At 47.2% G+C, this 20,914-nt stretch overlaps 2 protein-coding genes across 3 annotated transcripts; both read right to left on the bottom strand.

The window, feature by feature from the left end:
- Positions 1-89: 89 nt before the first annotated feature.
- AMPD1 (adenosine monophosphate deaminase 1) lies at positions 90-14,584 on the bottom strand. Its single transcript, XM_072845024.1, has 16 exons — positions 14,564-14,584; positions 10,579-10,807; positions 6,984-7,158; positions 6,315-6,480; positions 5,030-5,192; positions 4,577-4,796; positions 4,020-4,149; positions 3,536-3,730; positions 3,167-3,298; positions 2,908-3,071; positions 2,648-2,774; positions 2,033-2,196; positions 1,520-1,640; positions 873-1,046; positions 568-678; positions 90-369 (listed from the first exon to the last, which is right to left on the bottom strand). The coding sequence occupies exons 1-16, from the start codon at positions 14,582-14,584 to the stop codon at positions 214-216; spliced, it is 2,448 nt and encodes an 815-aa protein (XP_072701125.1). The 3' UTR covers positions 90-213.
- Positions 14,585-17,116: 2,532 nt separating this feature from the next.
- NRAS (NRAS proto-oncogene, GTPase) lies at positions 17,117-20,844 on the bottom strand. 2 transcript variants are annotated; one of them, XM_072844856.1, is made up of 5 exons: positions 20,623-20,844; positions 19,878-20,056; positions 19,260-19,419; positions 18,382-18,505; positions 17,117-17,702 (listed from the first exon to the last, which is right to left on the bottom strand). In XM_072844856.1, the coding sequence occupies exons 1-4, from the start codon at positions 20,731-20,733 to the stop codon at positions 18,386-18,388; spliced, it is 570 nt and encodes a 189-aa protein (XP_072700957.1). In that variant the 5' UTR covers positions 20,734-20,844; the 3' UTR covers positions 17,117-17,702; positions 18,382-18,385. The 2 variants fall into 2 exon arrangements, with proteins under 2 accessions (XP_072700957.1, XP_072700958.1); XM_072844857.1 differs by lacking the exon at positions 17,117-17,702 and adding an exon at positions 17,859-18,088.
- Between the last annotated feature and the right edge of the window lie 70 nt (positions 20,845-20,914).

Raw genomic sequence — 20,914 nt, 5'->3', positions numbered from 1 at the left:
CCACTCAGGGGCAGCCCCGCCCCCCGCCGCAGGGCGCACGCAGCTGCTGACAGACGGGCCTTTACTGCGCGGCCGCCGCGGAGCCCGAGCCCGCCCCGCCGCCCGCACGGTCCGAGCGCGGCCCCGGGGAGGCCCGGCCCGCCTCCCGCTGGGCCTGGGCGCTGCCTGCAGCCGCGGCCGCAGGCCCCGAGGGCCAGAAGCCCGTCCGCACGCCTAGTCGGTTTTCAGGCCCTCGGCGATGAGGTTGAGCTCGTAGCACCAGGTCTCGTAGCGGTAGGCCATGCGGATCTGAGCCACGTTTGTCTTCCGGATATCGTTGCCTTGGGGCCCCTCTTCCTGGTAGTTTTCACCCAGGAACTTGGCTTTCTCCTGCAAGAGACGAGGACGGCGGTACAGACCTCAGCGGCCCCTGTGGCAGCACCCGAGGGAGACGCTGGCTGCTGCCAGGCTCCCTCAAGGCCTTTGCAGAGAAGCCCAGCCCTGAGCACACAGAGCGAGCTGCTTGCTCAGGCAGGCAGGGACCACTGTGGGCAGGGCCAAGCCCACCCTCCCCAGAGGGGGACCTACCTCATGGGACAGGCCGCACTGCAGGACACTGTTTCTGGCAATTTCACACATGTCACAGGTGCTGAGCTTGAAGACCTGGGCAGCAATGGCGTACTCCTCCATCAGCGGCTCCTGCAGCCACAGGCTGTGTTAGAGGCCAGCAGCTTCTGCCGGCACAGCCCGTGCTGCTGCAAGGACTGTCCCAGAGATGGCCCACCCAGCATCCTGGACCCTCTGCAAATGCTGCTGGCTTCCCTGAAAAATGAGGCCCGCACAGTCCCAGCCCCTGTGCTCAGACAGTAGGAGGTGATCAGCTCACACTGTACCTTGGTGTAATGAAACTGCATGGGGTCATCTGTAGAAAGGGACACCATGAGGCCCTTCTGGTGGAAGTCGGGCAACGGATTCTTCGCATACTCCAGGAAGAGGCTGTTGTTGCTGAGTGGGGACATAGCAATGGGAATTTGGGCAAGGAAGTACAGATACTGCAACACGGGGCTCTGCAAAGATGAGCAGAGTTGCCAGGTTAGGGATAAAGTTGCTGCGCCCTCCACCTCTCCTCTGTGCCTCAGATCAGCCCAGTGCCCCAGCCAGGAAATCTAGTGCACAGAGCTCATGCGTGCAAGAAAAGAGATAGGCAAGCTAGCAATCCTCCAGGCCCCCCATGGAGCACGAGAGGCCAAGTGAGTTCAAACCTGTCTGATTTCAGAATTCGTCTAGCTCCAATGATAACAAACATATCCGGTGATAGGTCTGTGAGGCTGAACTCCTGAAATCTGAATACATTTCTCAGCTACATCCCCAAACATGCCTGGAGAAACCCAGAGAATTATCTAACATCTGCCTGAAGCCAGGCTGTCTGTGTCAGTCTAAAGCAGAGGCACAGTTAACTGTCAGCTGCAGTGGAGGCTAGCTGCAAACATCTTCTCCTCTGCCATGCCTGGGCTGCTCTGTGGCAGACTACTCCACTTACCTTCTTGAGGTTGAGACCATGGGAGATATTATCTGCTGTCATGAAGGCTGCAAGCAGATGTGTGATGGCCCCGGCTTCCCCACAGTGTGGACGGAAGAGGAACGTGTTCATACCACGCTGCCTAGGAACATGGAAGAAGGACTCAGAGCAGGCAAGCAGTGGCGTTAGGTGGCATGCGATGCAAGATTCCCTGACTTCAGGTCCAGCTCTGCCCCTACTAGTGGGTCCCCAAGAATCCAGGTTGACCTAGGAGCACATTACTTGTTCTCTTTTCTCCCCTGTGCACGCAATAGATGCATCTCTGCAATCCCAAAGTTTTCACCCCAGTCCATCACACTTCCTACCGAGGAGTGTTTGGATTGCTCTGGGGCATGAAGCTCCAAACTACACTGGTGGCAGAGCAAGTAGGGGCCCACATCTTCCACACCAACAATCAAAGAGCTGAGACAACTCATGAAGCAGCCCCCCTTCTGCCAGCCCATCGCAGGTCCCTTAGCAGATCCTGGGCCTCACCTGCGTAGGTTGTTGAGCACCATTATGTTGGCATACATATAGTATAGATAGTAGGTGTAGGATGGGTTCTTCTCAGAAGTCCACTGCTCTGGCTTTGGGCTTTTAGTGCAGAACATGTGTCCACTATGCTTGGATTCATCATCCACACTGTCGAAGCCAGTGATCTGCTTGCGAGGTAACAAAAAAGCTGCACCTCAAAGCTCCCCACCTCATCATGGCCAGGTAGGCTGGCTCACCCTGCCCCACTGCAGCTTGCCATAGCCCAGCTATAGCCTGTACCCCTGCCCCACCCAAGAGCAGAGTCAGGGGCAAGGTTGCAGACCTTGCTCCTCACAAACCCCCAAGCTCTGTCAAGGGCTAGAAATGAAGCTCACACCAAACCACTTCTCCAGGAGGTGAGTGGGCAGCATTTCTCACAGCCCCACAGCAGCCAGCTCAAGGAGTCTGACCCCTCCCAGCACTTCTGGGCACACGCCCCCTTTGCCAGAATGTGGCAGTAGGGCCACAAGCCTACTGATGACAGCTTCCATGTCAGGGCCAATACCCCATTTCTTGTGCACAAACAGGAATGTGAGTGCTCACCACACCCTGACAACATCATCAGGTGACACTCACATGGCGTAGAAAGACACTCAGCTCTTTGTGGGCTTGAGGATTGACAGTTGCCTCAAACACGGGAACAAAGATATTTTCCAGCATCTTCCCAAAGTGTGGGAGGAAATTCTTAGACCTGAACACATCACTGTGGACAGAGACAGGGATTAGCTGCTAGCAGAGGAACAACATGGCCCACTGTCCCCATAATCCCTTCAGGATAAAAAATGAGGCATAGTGCACTGTAAGGCACAGCGCTCTCTGAGACCCACAGCACATACTAAATCCTGGGTACTTGGATCATCCACTTCATGTTGGGGGAATAGACCCGATGTTTGTTGAACCAGCTGGCCAGCTTGAGCCACTCCTCAGCTGATCGCCCATAGATTGAGAGGCGAGGCTCCGCGTGCTGGTACTTGGCATCCTCCAGATCAGAGCCAACCTCCTGCAAACCAGAACAGATAGTTGCATGGGGACCCTCCAGCCCCTGGGCACAGCAGCACCACAGCTTAACTGCTCTCTCCTCCCCTGTCTTCTCACCTTGATGATGGTAGCAAAGTACTCGCCACTGATAGCATTCTCCGTCTTCAGATAGAGGTCACGCAGCTCGCTGGCACCCACGGGGTTGTACTTGGCATTGAACTTGTCAAAGCGCTGAAATGTCTGCCGCCCCTGGAGTAGGGAGGATCAGGGGCACATACTACACACACACACTGGGTCCAAGCGTACCAGCTGAGCAGGGACTAATCCAAACAACCCAAAATGGGAAAGCGGGGAGCTGCTACATCCTGCCGCAAACACTAACATGCACAACATGACATGGGTACACAGGGAGGGGAAAAGCCATGCCTACAGGGGTGGATGACAGTCACCCAAGAGTGGTCTTACAGTAAATGCCCTACCACTTACAGCATGGACATCCAGGGAATCCACTGTCAGGTCATAGGGGTGCAGATTAAGCTGATGGAAAAGCTGTTTCAGGGTGAGCTGTTTGCCCTTGGCATCATAAACTACACGGTCAGCATCCACACAGTATGATTTCTTGATGAAACGCAGAAGATGCTTCTGGTTCATGCAGGCTGCAGCATGGATGTGTGTGTCCACCTGAGAAACCAGAGAGACAGCTATCTAGCTTCAAGTTGGGATGCTCGGGTACCATCACAGGGAGGCTAACAAACCCCTTAGGTGAGCCCAAGTTGTGTGGGGAGCACGGCTCAGCCCAGCAGATGAACACAATAGGCCTAGGCCAAGAGCAGCCCAGTCAGCACCATCCCATTAGCAGGAACAGTGTAGGTGCCACAGACCTTGACTCTAATATCCAGTTCTCAGGGAGGGGAAGGCACCGACACCACTCATCTTCAGAGTCACTAGGGCTGTAAGCCTTGCCATTTACCTTCCGGCAGTTGTAGAAGTCCCGGTGGGGGTTATTCTTCAGCTCTTTCATCTCCTCCATCTCATTTAGCATTTCATGCACTTGGAACTTGGATGAGAGGAACTTCAGGCGCCGATGAGCGTAGGTCTTACTAGTGAAAGCAAAGGGCAGAACAGTGACTGGGATCCTTACCCCTCAACGCAGGGGCACGGCCCGTTAAACACAGGGATGCAGCTTTCACCTGAGGTGGAGGAGCTCATGCTGGCTTGGCCTGCTTCCCTAAGGTGCTTCTCCTGGCTCTATCACAGAGCTTCGAAGGAAGGCCTGGCCAGGTGTGAGCATACCTGCAGGGTGTGTCTCCAATCCCTGAATGCTGACTTTGTGTAAGACCCCAATCAGGACAGCTGACAAGGGCCAAGGACACTTTGGTAGCCAGCAGGCTGCGGGTATGTCATCAGCGGGTTCCCCTCTCCTCCCAGGAAGAGCAGGGGGCAACCCTGGCTCTGCCCTGACCTCCCTCTGCCTGCCTAGGCAGGACCTGTTCAGCTGCACCCAGCAGTGCTGGGTTGTGCACTTACACAGGCCCCTGTGCAATGAGGGCCAAGAGGAAGTTCATGTCATCAACAAAGTGCTCGAGGCTGGGGTAGGGCAGGTCCTTCGGCTCATTTCTGTCAATCGCTGCCTTGTCTCCATAGATGTAAACTACCCCATCCTTCATCTGGGCATGGTACCCCAGGTCCTCGGCGAGATTCCCAGTTTCAAAGGGATCTTGTCCGTCCTTCACTGGCGGGGCGAACACTGGACCAAAAGGAGAATACCATGAGGCACAGGCTGCCAGCCAAAACCCCACAAGCCTGCCATGCTCATCCACCCCAGGCAGAGGGCAGGGACAGCCCCGCCACTGTGACACTGAAGAGGAGATCTGGGCAAGTGACTCCCCTGTGGAGCATTTCCGAAACCCTTTTCTGAGCCCTGCCCACCCCATGCTAAAGCCAGAGAGGAAAAAAAACCCTCCAGGTGCCTAGATGTACCTGGGCCAGTGTCACTCGCCCTCCAGACCTCGCCTTCAATAGCACGCAGGTACTGAGATGGGGTCCTGGGGAACCTCTGCACAGACTGCTGCATGTATTTCTCCCGGATGCACAGGGCACGGTACAGGCCTTTGCAGACAACTTCAAAATCTTCAACTGTCACCTGCAAAGAGGGCTGTTGCTGAACACAACCGCGCAACTGCAGCCTAGCTGCCTGAGAGATACCCTGCTGCACAAATATGTAAAGAGGACAATTTTGTTCACAGCAAGATACATACTTTATCATCCCCTTCCTCCTACTGCTCTGCCTGAGCAGGGCAAAGAAGGGATGATAGGCAAAGTCCTAGACATGGCGAAGGGAAGTTCCTCACGCCAGAACCAATGAATTCCAGCTTCATCCCCCCTTACATTCCTCACTGCAAACTGTAGTTGGCACTGAAATGGAAGCCAGGCCTGGGCAAAACACTAAAAGCTATTTTTGGAGCCCAGGCTGAAACTGAAGCAGGACCAACAACATACACTGACCCAATGTGTCAAGAATTTTTTATTTACTGCACAGACAAGTGTTTTGGGCAGTCAAGAGAGGTCAGACTGGAGCAGCATGGGAGAATACCATGCAGCACTTGCAACTAGCTACAGTCATGGCAGAAGATATGTGCCTGTGCATGGAGGGACTTTCAGCTTTCCCTAATTGCTCCTCTGCTATGCAACTCCAAGCTGAGCAACCTGCTCCAGCCCAGGAGTGAGCAACTTGCCAGCAGTATCTCAGAAGCAGCACAAATGTAATAGGAGGCTGTGGAGGAGGAGGAGGAGGAATTAGCACAGGATGTAACAGCAGTCCTGGTCAACTGGCCGTAGGTGACCCTGCTTGAGCAGGGGGGTTGGACCAGGTGACCTCCAGAGGTCCCTGCCATCCTCAACCATTCTGGGATTCTGTGACATGCATAGATCGCAGACAGATATAGCTGTGTGCAAGCAGGAGCATGCTGCGACAGAATGAGCATAGTCTACCCTGCCATGCCCTCCCCTCTGCCCTGTCTGGAGAATCCCATGGGAAGCATGCAGCACTCCACAGAATCCTGCTAAGGAATTCAGCTCCAGATCCTCCAGGGATGCAGCAGGGCACCATCAGATGCTCTTGAGACACAGACTGAGCTGGAAGACACAGACTATCCCCACTGCACCTGGTACAGATTCCTGTGACACTGGGCACTACTGAGGGACAGGCAGGCACTAGATGAGGTGGTAGGCAGCATGGGAAGGGTATAGCCATGCAAGTACCTACCCCAGAGGCATAATCCCCTGTGATCTGTACCCGCTGGAAGTCAGGCACAGTCTGGTACAGGGGGGAGGAAGAGATGACCTCATCAATAGCGGACAGTCTGGTTATAGACTTCTGAGCCACAGGAACTGCCAATGCAATTGTCTTCAGGCGGAGTAGGCGCTTCTTCCTGCCAGCGAGGAAAGGCTCAGGCAGACAGCCCTGACTCCACGGCCACACGCAGGTGCAGGGTCAGGGGCACTTGCCACAGCCATTTTCCAACTGTGCACAACATAAATCATCTTACTGGTGCTTTCTGAGCACCTTAAACAGACACTGCCAAGAGTAGAGGCCACAGCACACAAAATAGCCACAGACTTCCAAGCATGGTCTTTGGAAGTCACACCTTTCCAGAGAAAGGTCTCCAAGTCTCCCTCCCCCCTCTGTGGCCATTGCCATGCTGACACCCAGGGAACAGGCCAAGGGTCTTTCTGTCCCACAGTGGGAACAGTTGGAGAGGAAACCCCAAAGCACCTGACAGATGCCCTGGGATTACCAAGGACTTATCCCATGGGCGTGGTGAGCTGTTTTCACAGGCTTTGATTTATATTCCCCCTGCTTTCTTCCAGCTCTGGCTGGGGATGCGCAGACAATGCTCCTCTCCTTTCCCCAACTGCCCTGGTTGTTGCTCACCGCTTTTCTCCTGTGGCAGAGCTCTCCTGAAGCATCATGTGCGTTCTCATTTCCTGGCGTGAGATGGGACAGATCTCTTCCACATCAAAAGGAGAGATCTCTTGCCTTATCTCCTCATCTTTCACCTCAGAGGCAAAGACCTTCTCTGCGAAGGAGCGCATCGCCTCATCCATCTCTGCAAGGAGAAGGAGCAGAGTGCAGGGTCACACAGGCATCTGGTTCCCAGCCACCCTAACAGGCAGGTGCCCCTTGCGGTGCAGTCAGTTTAATGCTCAGCTGTCATTTCCTTATGACACCTACACCTCCATGCTGCCTGGAAGACTGAGCAGCCTCCAAAATTTGCAACAAGCTTACTGAGCCTGGGCCACACGTAGTGGGCTGGAGATATACCTAGACACCCCCAGCACAGCAGAAAAGGTAAACAGAGCCCATAGTCCAGGAGTAGCGCAAAAAGGCCCAGAAAGAAGCAAGTCCTTGGGAAGGGCACTTATGAGAGCATGCACTGGGGGGAAGAGGGGAAGATTGGCAGAGCCCTTACAGCTCTAGGAAGCCCAAGACCCACTTGCTCCACAAGGCATCCAGTCAGGATGAAGACGGAGGTGTAGATGGAGATGGACACAGCTGGCAGCCCAAGCACTTAGTTCCCACCATCACAGTGCAGCTGAAGAGCTCCTAGCTAGGGAACCATTGTGTGGACTAGACCCCTCTCAGCCCATCATGTGCAGCATGCTGCAAAGGTGCCAGCTAATACGGCCCTCCGAAAGTCGCCATTGACACAAGGTTTGCTGGAGCTTTATGAAGTAGGAGAAAGAAGGTTAAAAGCCCTTCCACTGACAACAAAATACCATAAAATGAGAACACCAGGGCTCTTCTGGCAACATCTCCTGGAAGGGCACATTTGCATAGCAGCATATGGACACTAATCAAGCAGGTTTTGCCAGCAGTTGGCAGCTCAGCATGAAGCGTAGTCAGGATTGATGCTGAAAGATGGACCACACCGCTGACATGTCAGACAGGACACGGTCAGCAGATGAGGACCAAAGCAGAAAGGACTGACATGCATGGCAGAAGTGTGCCAGACCTTTAAGAGATTTTCAGTAATTAACCTAGCCATTTTTTTCCCCACAGGGTGTTGGGGGGATCAAAACAGCTTATCCTTGTAGCTCTGAATTTGCAGTTCTAAGGTCCTAGCTGTGGGTTAGCGGGGGGGGCATAAAAAAGGGGCTTCCTTTTCCTGCTGTTACATGGTAAGGCAAAAGGGCTTGTGCTGAGCTACAAACACATGGGAAAATTCTGGCACTAGGTCCATTTCTCAGCAGTGCAATATCACAAAAACAGGATTTCAGTAACAAAAGTTGCTTGCTGTTGTAAAGCTGCTGTATCATCAATGGGCCCCAAGATGCTTCTTAAAAGACAAAATGCAGGTGTTTGCACCATCCCATTATTGCCCACTGTTAGGGACTCTGGGATTACATGTCTCTCAGCGGGAAATGTTTTCTGCTGACACATAAGGCCTCAGCAAACATGAAGTAGGAAGAAGAGAGCAGGGGCACCATACTGTGGACTTCAACCTGAAAAAAGGAGATGAAGCACTGGATCTGTCCCCTCATGGATCAAATCCACTAGGAGCAGGATGCATTCAAAAGAAGTTACTTTAGGCTGGATCTCTGTTAAACAAACAAACAAAAAAAGCAAAAAAAAAAAAGCCCAAAAAACCAAAACCAACAAAGGTGTGAATAGGTGTAAGGGAAATTGCAAAATGTTTCACTTCCTGCCACAGAGAAAAGAACTCCACTTAAAAAAGTTTGTCTCCTAAGCAGGAGCTCAGGGGTGCTAGGACAGTATTTAACAAATAGCAGCTTCATATATCAAAGGACCAAAAAGCTGGAACCGTTCCATGAAACAGTGAAGGCCACAGCTGGCACTGCTGAGAAATAGCATCTTCTCAAACTGCTGAAAGATCACCATGATCATGTAACTGCTGTTTGTTTCCAATGATCATGTCTAGGCAGTAACACAGCAGAGCATATAAAAAGCCTAGCAATACTCACCTTTGTCTTCTGCTGTTTGAGATAAAACAGAAACAACGTAAAAACGGATGTGATCAGCCCTTCAACATCTAAGCCTTTTTGCCTATTCATCACATCAGTGATTTAAAAGTACTGATAGTAAAGTACAAGTTTAGCCAAAGCCTTCCACTTACAAAAGAAAGAACAGTACTTGTCGCTTTGTACAACATAAAGATGTAAGTTCAGTGTTGACTGTTCCACGATACAGCCTTGGTGGTGTGTGCATAAATAAACCAGATTGCAGATGCCATCCAACCTGAGGCTCTTTGGCAGAGCTTCTGCCTTACAGCAGTCTCTGGGTTTCCCTGCAGCTGTCCAAGGGGAACAGCATTTTCTAGAACCTAGATCACCTCAGCCAACACTAAAAGCAACTATCAGATACCTAGTCATCTAATAAGACTGAGCTGTCTTGGAAGGTCTCTCCCTGCACCTGTGTCCGGGCACAGGGATGCAGAAGAGCATAGGAAGAACCTAAGAGGACAGAACAGCATTCTCCTGCCTGAACAAGAAAGCAAATATTTTAGATATTTAGAGCACCAGGGCTGCTTTGCTGTTTTTTGTCCATGACTCGCCATCTTTGTGAAGATCAGGATGGATGGTCATTTCAAAGTTTCATTCTCCTGCTGCCTATGGTCACATCTCCACTTACTCAGTAACAGGATCAGGCAGCTGAGACACTGCAGTTCCACAGATCTTCACTGCTGGTCATACAGTGTGGCATCAACATTTTGGGGGTGCAACTGATGCCCTTTCCATCTGACACAGAAAATTCAGACTGGAGCTCTGGCATCACAAGTCACCAGCTGCTGGCTTCCCAAAGTCCAGCCTGCAGAACACACTCTCCTGGCATTTGAACTCCATGTATTAATTTGCAAACTAAGCATCCCAGAAATGCCTAGTTTGACCTTTCATTTCTTTAATGGATGAAAATTACACTCATGAAGGTCAACAAACTCCCACTGATGTTGCAGGGCCAGGCTTTAATACTAGTTTCATGTACTAGGACAGTGTCTATCACACCACACAGCACTGCAATTCTAAATGTGCTCTTATCAGAACTGTTTGGTGCCAATATTCTTCAGGGCTCTGTAATGACAGTCACATGTTCCTCTGTACTGTTCTGCAAAGCCTGGCTGACCCTACTCCTGCTGCCCAGCTTGTGTTCCCCATCCCCTCAGGACTGCAGCACCCCACATCTTCTGAGCTTAGCCAGGTTGACCAGAGACTCCTGAAATCCCTCTGACCCTTTCTACAGTGATTTAATGGTACCATTACAGGATACATTACACTGTAATATTTATACACTGACAATATTTTTCTTCAGTACAAGTAGAGCAAGACTTAAACAATAATGCTATTTCTTTGCTGCACTATCCAAAAATGTCTCCAAGCAGGAAGAAAAATGCTCAAAGCCCCCAGCGAGGTCCCCTGGACTGCAAAGATACCACACCATCAAAATCTCAGAGGCTGCAGGCTAACAAGCCTGCCCTGTGGCTCCTTGTCTCACTATTTGCTTTCAGACCTACCTGGAATTCTCACCCGTGACATCTTTGCAGCAAGTTTGCAGAGCCTACTGTAACAGAGCACAAGTGGCTGACTGACTGCACAACAGCCTAACACTAATTTTACTGCTTTCCCTTCCCTGTAATTAGACTCTCCCACTCTAAAAGGAGAACGGAGGTCAACTATAAGACTATTTAAAGTGCAACCACAAGCACTTGCACTGAAACAGGTGAAACCAGGGCTCAAATTTAACTTTTTTTTTTTTTTTTTTTTTCAGTCAGGCTTTCATTTTACATTTAGTAGAGTTTCACCTGTTGTCTCGTGAAGATTGCTACTTCCCAGGACAGTTGCACCTTTCTAAAGAGGACTGTGGAAGTCAGTCTTTTAAGAGAGACTAAAACTGATGTCTTCTGTGCTGAACCAATGGTTTAAAGGAAATGCCCAAGGCACAGGGCTGACGTTTTCATCAGAACAGGAGCTGTGGATAGGTACAAATGATGAGCTCTCACCAACCAGTGTGCTATTCAGAGAAGATTTTTCCTGAGAAAGGGGTCTACTTGAAAGACCCGATTTTAGCAACAGGAGTTGCACAAATGTCCTCACATCTTCCCAGCTGAATCAAATAAACAAACAAACAGAAAGTACAAGGAGCTATATTTTGTTCCTGAGCTTTTCAGGAGCTGCCTTTATAAAATGTTGTATCACAACAGTAAGGTGATATTCAGTTCTGTATGTGGTGAGCCATAACCAAGGCATATCTTACAGAGACTAGCACTTAGTACAATCCAAGGTGTGGCAAGAAACTCCTCCGGTAAGCTACACACGGTGGCTTGGATCTGGCAGAGCAGGGTAGCAGTTTGGGAAGTACCTCTCAGCTTGTTTTAAGTACATTCTTTCTAGCATACAGGCATTGAGGGCTGTACCCAGTCCTTTAGGGACTCCTCAAACCTACTTCACATCTCTCACATGAAGCTGGAAAACAGCTCTGTCTGAAGAAAATGGCCAGAATTTGTAGTGCCCTGCATGTTGCCAGGGTAACTCTGAGCTGACTCAGCTTCCTGGTGGGAAGTGGTAAGCCTGAACAGGTCAGAAGGATACAATAGTTTTGATTTGAAAGAGTCTTTTCCTGTTTGTTTATACTTCACTTCTTGATGCAGTTGAAAAACTGCACCAAAATCAGGACAAGTCAAGCAAAGCATTCAGGCTACAGTCAGCAGTCTTGCTTCTGATTTAAAAGGTGACTTTGGTCATAACATTGACGGGAACAAAAACTAGCACCCCTGGAAATGACAACATTGCTTGGAATTATACGTGCATGTAAGGGCTTCCTGTGCTATATTTTCTAGGAACAGCTATGAAAAGGCCTTGTCGCAGAAGGCTGGAATAAGTGAGTTATTTGCATAAGATAATAGAGCTAGAAATAACAAGTCATAGATTTTGTCCATAGGTGCACGGGAAGCTTGTGGCACAACTAGTCAGTGAAGTCAGATGAGCTGAGACCTGGCACAGCATCTCCAGCTGATAGTTTCCAGAGCATCCAGAAACTCTCTCTGAAAGATCACTATTTGATGTGTACAACTTCAAAACATGCTGGGTTACAATTAAGAAATTCTCCAAAATTCAGGGAGTTTTAGCCCCACTTCCCAGATATTCCCCAAGAATATAAATGGGTTTCCCCCCGCAACGTGCAGAGGTGCAGCCAATAGGGCAAAGCTGGGATGCTGTTACAGTCTCAATCTCTAATACCTGGTCTCCTCTCTCATGCTGATAGCAGTCTTCAGTTTCTGAACTATTCTTGTTCTTACTCATTCCCCAGTCTGTGAGTCCCCACACCACATTATTGTTTAACTATTTCATTTAAGGTCAATAAAAACTGGCTCCTGCTTGTTTGCTCTCTCGCAGGGACTCTATCTGGATAGCCCTAACCTTTCTGGATATATCAAGATCTTGAGATTCACATCTGAAACCAAAAATAACCTTTAGGGTGCAGAGGTCATCTTCCTCAAGAGGTCTCTTGATCCCCTAGCTTTTTAAATCACAGGGTCAACTTAGTTGGGTTCATGGTAGAAATATGAGTAAAGCTTGGGCATGCTGTGCTAAAGTTAGATCTACAGCCTCTTTAAACTGAAGTACTGAATACAAACAAGCCCTCTTCGCACTCTTTTTCAGCTGGAAAGTGAGTGATTCACACCCAGAGGCTTCAGAGTGGCTCTAAACCGCCACACTTTTATCTCTGAGCTGCCTTCATTCCACCTAGGTCTAGTCAAAGGAAAATGGCCAAACATGCCAGAAATTTGGCAGCTTAGAGTATTTAGCAGGATCTTCCTCTAGTTTGCCTAGCGGAGCAGCCATATCACAGGGGTAGCTGTCCAAATAAAAGCCTAGGGGCAAGTTTTGCTAGAAAATTGTTTCAATTCCTGAAGAAGAAAAGTATTAACAGAGAGGGGGTAATATGGAAACTCACAGGGGCGCTCCCTGATGTGCTGTGCCTTTCACCAACAGCACCCTGCACTAAGAAGAGCCTCAGCAAGTTCTTCTCTCCCCACACTGCTCTTAGTCATTCCCTACACAGACTCCTCTAGGGCTGTTTAAATCAGCCTCTGTTCTATATGCAACAAAAGTCAGTAAGTCCTTAAAGGGTGAACTAGTTTCTAGGAACAGATTGTTACAGATAACAATCATATTGGAGGAAAGCTTTCCTAATAAACCAAGAAAAGCCTTGCTTTTAAGCACCCATCTGTACTCACATTCTGAATCTCTCCTTTTGGAACAGGCAGCAACTACTGCAGCTGCACAGTGCAAGGTGTTTTACACCCCCGTTACTAGAAGTCTATTCTTAAGTTCCTTGCACAGAAAACAGATTGAACACTGGGTTCCAGAGGCCTGACACAATGTCTTAGGAGGAACACACTTAAAGCACTCTTACTGCGTGCTCCAACACAATTTGCCTTATTGCAGGAGGAAAGCCAACAGGGAAGTATTTTAGAGGGCTGAATTAAGCAACTTAAAAGCCTAAGAGAGAGCATGATTTGGACACAGCGATAACTTTATAGCTGATTTCACTCTTGGAATACCAAGTAAAGAAATTTCCCCTCCCTCTTTTTTTTTACTTAGCAAGCATCCTTTCCAAGGGCAAAGTCAGCAAAAATATTATGAGGGACCCCACTGCAAATATAGACTCAACGCTAACGCGAGATGCATGACATGGCACAGATTGGTGAAGTCATTAAAACTGGACTCTGGAACAAGCCTATGGTACGTCTCAAAGCCACTCTCACCGCTTATTCGCACTGTAGTGAACATATATGATACAGCTGTTCATACCACATTACAGAAGTGACAATTTCAGTAAATCTAGATCCCATAGAGAAAGCAGATAGCATTGTTATAAGCTCTCTGTTAAGCCAGCTGTAGATCCCATGCCCAGATCACTACCACAAAAGAAACAACCAAAGAATTCAAAGTTTATTCTTTAAAAAAGTTATTTAAGAAGCAAAATAATTTACTTCAATTCAAACCAAAAGAGATGCATTATTGAAAGCAAATAATTATACAAAGTAACAACAAATTAGCCCTTGGATAAAAAGTCCAGATCCCAACAGTTCCCTACCATCCTGGAGGTTATACACAAACAGTCACTCAAAGCTTGGGGAGTAAAGGAGGACCACATACAGGATCAGAATGTAATTCAAACGTCCACTACTCTCCTTTGCCCCATAGGCCTGAAGTTGCTTGAAATCCCATTCTAAGTCATTGAACTGTACTAAAAATTATGATGGCTGAAGCATCATGGTTACTATCCAAAGTCCTACTGATGACAGTAAGAACAAAATTTGAGCACTGCTGTTTGAACAAGACGATGGAGTGGGGACACTAACAGTAACAAGCCACAGAGTTATACTATCTCGTTAAACAACTGTTCTCAGTCCACAGTAGCAGAAACATTTCTTTCAGTTATTAGCACTTGTAATTTTTGAACAAGAGCTTTACCCTTTTTTAACATTTTACCTCAAAGTTGTTTATGCCCATTCTTCGCAGTCAGGATAGTAAAGTTAGCTTGGCACTAACACGGTGTTGTGCTGTTAGTTCTAAGTAACAACATTTGGACTAAACCTACAAAACTACCTTTTCCAGGGACATGTCTTGTGCAAAAAAATCTGTGCTTATCTTCTAAATAATTTTCCCAAAAGTTCTTGGGGTTTTGTCCTTCCAGAGTTCTCTCTCAGTTGCCACCAAAATCAGGGTTCTCTAATATAGATAGCTGGAAACAAAATACAACAATTTACTTCATACTCATGACTAGTACACAACACCCTGATTTTGTATCACTCGCTAGATTTGAGCCTAAAATAATGCAAATGGGAGTACCACTTGTGTAGGTCAGCTCTGCAGCATCCTAAAAGCTGATGCATCCTCCTCTGAGGTTCCAAAGGTGAAATACATACTGACCTATCCTTACCAGGTCTTCTTCCCTTATAAGATTTTATGTAGCCCAAGAGAAAGGGAACACTGAAGAGAAAGTAGATGCATTTGCCAGTTCCCATACAATTCTGAGAATTCACCACTTTTGGAGCTACAGCTAGTACATTTCTAATGACAACTAGAACATGCTATGTGATGTAGAGAATTATTATGATGAACCTCCATCCAAAAGAAATAAATTTTCCATACTTGACCACACAACCATCAAACATCAAATGCTAGCTGCAAAAGGTTTCCCATGGCCACGGGCAGCAGGCAGTCATGCTCTGAACTCTGCAACCCTGCTTGCCAGGAAAGAAATTCCTAAATTTCCCAAATAATCAAAAAACATACATGGACCCAGATGACAAGATCTCACCATTCAAACATACTGCAAACTCCACATTGCTGTCTTTCCAAAATGCTGAGTCTATGTGACCAGATGTGTATCCCAAAAGCTATCATTTTCCACATGTAATTTTATTAAGTGGACAACAGTGTGTCACACATCTCTTTAGAAGTGGACAGTCATCTCCTGACACAGTGCTCAAAGAATGCTTTCACAAATAACTTCTCTTCTTGCACCACATAAAAGAAAAACACTGGTTGCTGATTACAGACATGACAGCTTGCAGTGACGGTAATTCTGTCACGTTTAACTTGCAGGCATGAGATCATCTTCAGACGAACTCAACTTGAGTCACAGCCAATGCTATCCATAATGCTGCCCACCACTGTGTATGTTGCCGGAAAATAATGTTTTATGTAAAAATATTGTATTTTTAATTCTTATCAGTGTCACATCAGTCAAGGGTAAAATAAATTGCAAAAAGCACTTACAAGGATTATCACGGATAAAGAAAATATGATGCAGATTGATCCTCTTCATTCCAAGAAGAGAATTAAGGATGTAAGTAGTGAAGGAAGCAATATTAAAAGGAACAATTTATTCTCTCAGTATTTACTGATTTCTAATTTCCCTTTGAAATTGAGAACTCCAAATTAAGATGTATGAATCTGACACCAACAAACTGAAATTAAGCCTCTTGCAATTTCTCTGCTCATACTGGTTCAGCTGACTGACTGAACGCTCCCTCTGTTGGCTGGAGGCTCATTACTCTTCCATCAGACAGTAACTGGGAATTCAGCTTTGCTGTGGGATACACTGTCTGACCACACAGAACAGAATCCAGTATCAGCAGCACAAGAACTAGGGAAGGACACAGTATTCCAAGGAACACTGCTAGGTTTTGCAACAGCAACCACACTTGTATGTCCCAATTATATGAGGTGACAATGTTTTGTTCTAGGAAGAACTCACACAGCTTATGCAGTAATTCTCTCATACTCTGAGGCTGTTAGAACAAGCCCAGAATTCCCATCATTATATCATACACCTTCTGCATAGTCATCACTGAACTCACTTCCTTCCTCATTTTGCAAGGATGCTGCAATCAGAAGCTAGCTCCGTTGTCTGTTACAGCTCATTGCCTTCTCCCCTCAGTCTGGACATACTAAGTCCGTGACAACCACTGCACCAAATACAGTCAACTTAAAATCCCACACTCCTTCCCTGACAAGGAGACTCTCCAACTACATTGTACAGAGAGACATTTTGAAGAGACTATGTTTACAGTCTGGTGGTAAGAATATTCAGAATAAAATAATTTGCAAGTTACAGAGCTGAATAACAGCTGTCCAAACTAACTAACCTCCAGTTACTAGATTAACTATTGAGAAGCTGCCCATAAATGTTGGCAGTTAATGTTAAAAATTAACAGCTGACTAATTTGGTCCAACTTGGAAGAGATCTGAATGCTGCAGAAAAACAATAGAAAATATAAACAGTTCCACCTAAAAAGAAAGTAAAAAACAGATGCAGTACGTCCCCCTCCCTAGTTCAAGAGTCTTACAAGTGCCTGCTGGATCTTCCAGCCTACAAATTCCTGTTTTAGTATCCTGTCAGGCAAAGAGATCACCCACACAACACTTGCCTGCTTAAGACAATGAGCTCCCAAGAAATTCCAGTCCTTGGGGTTTTCCCTCAACCCAAGGGAACAGGGGACAACTTCAAATCTTCTTAGCAAACAGGCACTTAAGTTAGGAAAGGTATCTCCTTTTTATTACAGAAAATGAAGGATCAGCTAAGTGGTTTTCCTGGCACAAAGGAGATGTTTCAAATATGCTGTACGGATGCACAGAGAGCAGATACCAATCTGATACATGACAGGAGCATTCACAGTGGCAAAACCATTTCTGACATTACCTGCCAAGCAATGATTAGTGCCACTCCTCTGACAGCACTGCAAATCAGAATCCAATAGAAAGGGGACAAACATCACTTCTAGCTTTTACTCTAGAGGTAAAGTGTCATCTTTTTCACAGCATTTAGTCTCTATAGTTCACTTTTCTTGTGACTGGTTTTCCTCTTGAACAAACCCAGATAACACAGTGAAAAAAGAATCCCAGTACATCAAGGGATGCAACTGCTCCGTTAGCTGAGCAAGGAGGTAGACGCCACAGATGTTCTCTTCAGATGGAGCACAGAAAAGGACCTTGTGCTAATTAACCGGTACCAAGATTCTGGTCACTGGCACCAAAATACTGCAGGGCATCAGCATGAGACGCAATACAGTAGCATCGAGACTCGTCCAGCAGCTACATCTGAACCACGTATTCTTGGCATCTGGAACAGAAAGGCATCTCTAATTAGCTGCTGTCCACCTTTGTGATGGACGTGCAGTCCAACAGTGTAGTACCAGTCCTGAACTGGTCTACCTGTTTTTACAGTGACGAGCAACATCTTTTAGGTAACTGTTGAAAATAATTTCACTCAGTTGGGGAACTCATAAATTTCATTACTCGCATTATTTTATTTGGTTAATCTTTGAACAGTGCATATTCCAGAGGAACGCAGCTCAAGACGAGCTGCGCAGAAGTCAATCAACCATCAGCAAATGAAGACTGCAGAATTGTGCATGCTCCTCTTTCCAGTTCAGGTGTTTCTTGTGTACAAGACAGAAATAACACATTCTCCAAATAGGCAAAATGGTTTCCCAAAGGAAGGAGACACTGACAAGAATGATACAGAAAATCACACAAGTATCAGTTCAGTGGATATCCACAGCTACAGCCTAAAGGTTGCTGGGAATAGAATTTCCTTTTCTTAAGCTTTGCTATCTACTTAGAGGGGGAAAAAAAATTTGTGTAAGTAATTAATTGTAGGATCTAAATCTCTGGGTATCGATGGGTTATATAACAGGGAAAACACCCACCTACAACAGCTAGTATTTCTAAGCCATGCTTATCAACAACTGAAAGACATACATACAAGAAGCCAATGAAAAACTTAAATTACAGCTCACCTTATCACATCACAATGCAAGACAATCCCATACAGCCTTGATTCCCATCTTCGTTGCTGTTGAGCTTTTTCATCCGGTACTGCCGGATCTCTCTCACCAGCGTGTAAAAAGCATCTTCCACGCCCTGAATGCAAATGATCCAGGTAAAGTATTTTCTTTCCTGAAGCTTTTGAGATCACTGTTCTTTCCATCACAGGATCCCTTAGCATATTTGAAAGACATACTTCTACAGGAAAAGTAGTAGCCAGCTCATCCCATAGTTCATAAAAGGAAGAAACTAGCACTTACGTCCAAAACTCTCCACTTACACTGTTAACTCTTCCTCTGAAGCAAACATCCAGGGTAACAACCATTAAAAGAAACAAGGCAAACTGTAACTGTAGAGAGGGCTTAATAATTACACCTTTTCTGCTTCATTCCACACTGATGTAGGTAGAACACAGGCTGACTGGACAGAGCCACATATTCAATGCAACTCTGAAGAAGTCTATCAGTCCAGTCTGGGGAATGCTTTCTGTAAACATAACCTTATAACTGGCCTTCATTAAGAAACCAGAAAACCAAACAGGCCTGGGATGACTAACCGCACAGTCTGACTGCTTCTCAGCAAGAGCAGATGAAGCTCTCTTCTTACGAACATGACCCGCTCAAAAGAAAATCAATACAAGTCAGAAGTGATCTGTGTACTGACCTAGCCCAGTGGTAAAAACAGAACTCTTTCAAGCTAAAGGTGAGTGGGTAAATCAAAAGCTAAAAATTGCAAATGGATTAAAAAATGCTTACTCCTATAGGTAAGAAAAAAAGTACATGGGAAAACGTTAGACCATTCTGCATTTAGCATACAGGCAGAAGTCAGACCAAGAAGGGAAGCATCTTACCTGTCTTGTTTTAGCAGATGTCTCTATGAAGGGGATTCCATAGCTTTTTGCTAATTCTTGAGCCTGTTTTGTGTCTACTGTTCTTGTGGGCAAATCACACTTATTCCCAACTAGCACCATTGGCACATCATCTGAATCTTTCACTCTCTTGATCTGTTCTCTTTAAAAAGACAAATTAAAAAAGTTAGGAACTATTTTCTAAATATAAAAGCTGTTTTAGTTCAGCATTCAACCAACCTTGTGCTACAAAAACATAAAAGCTAGACAGGACCTCAGGGGTTCTAACCTACAGCAGTATGTCTAATAACTTCACACACTCCACCTTCTGGTCCGTGCATAGCTCCACTCTGATCTGCGTTTGTCTTCTTACCTTTTCTTAGAGATCACGTTCTGTATGCTCGAAATATAATTCGATTAACACAACAACCCAGGTGACTGTCCCACTCTCAATTGACTAACAATGTATAGACACAGAACACAGACAAGCTTGAAGAACGTTCTGAAAGAAGTGGGAGATTTAATATTTGTCTATTATTTAGTCTTCACTGGGTCTAATAGCAAATGGGTCTGACACCTTTTCCAGTCTTCCCTCCCCTGTGGTAAAGACCCAGCTCATACCTGTAAAGGTTAATATCAGCAAACGATTTACTGTTGTTAATGGCAAAAACACAGAGGAATCCTTCCCCAGTTCTCATGTACTGGTCGCGCATGGCACTATACTCTTCCTGTCCCGCAGTGTCCAGGATGTCTAACAAGCACGTCTCTCCATCAATAACAACCTGCTTTCTATACGAATCCTGCAAAATACACAAGCGAATTTTAGATTAGAGAAAAATGTTGTACTACTTCTTTCCACCTCAGGTGTTACTGAGGAAAAATAAAAATAATAATTAAAAAAAAAATAAGAGTATGATTCAGAGGAGCTTTTCTAGCCCCCCCAATGAAAAAATACCAGTATCTGTCGGCATTTGAAACGTTACTCTAAGCCCCCTCGACCTTTCTTACAAAAAAGAAAAATCCTGTTCTTCGTAAGAAATTCCTCCATTGGTAGACAGAAAAAACGTATTATAAACACCACCACGACTAGGATCTACAGGCTACGGCGGTGACTTTTTTTGCTGCCACAGCCGGCTGCCCACGCTCTGCTTTAGAAGGGGAGAAGCAGAATACGCAAGGAATCTTCGAGGGAGTTTTCCCGGAATTTCCCATCCTCTGCGCTCTGATCTCACGTCTGGCTTTTTCAGCAAAAAAAGCCAGTAGCACCCTCCCGTCTCGGTCCACACGAAGCTCCCCGCCCGGGACCGTCCCCGCCGGCGGTGCCGCCCCTCCCGCCGCCGGCTCGGCCGTGGCCGCCCCGGCTCACCTCGATGGTGGGGTCGTACTCGTCCACGAAGTGGTTCTGGATCAGCTGGATGGTCAGCGCGCTCTTGCCGACGCCGCCGGCTCCCACCACCACCAGCTTGTACTCGGTCATCGCCCTGCCAGCGGCCTCGGGCGGAGCGCGGCGCGGCGCGGCCCGCCGCCAGCCCCCCGCCCGCCGCTCCCGCGAACGCGGAACACCCGTCCCAGCGCCTTCCGGCTTCCGGCCCCGGCACGGCGTCATCAGCAGCCGCCGGAAGCCTTGCTGCGCCCCCCCCCCGCCGCTTCCGGACACG

Source organism: Ciconia boyciana, chromosome 23, assembly GCF_034638445.1.
Source record: "Ciconia boyciana chromosome 23, ASM3463844v1, whole genome shotgun sequence".
Taxonomy (NCBI): Eukaryota; Metazoa; Chordata; class Aves; order Ciconiiformes; family Ciconiidae; genus Ciconia; species Ciconia boyciana.
The sequence above is the reverse complement of the archived record's forward strand: the minus strand, read 5'-3'. Positions and strand labels throughout refer to the sequence as shown.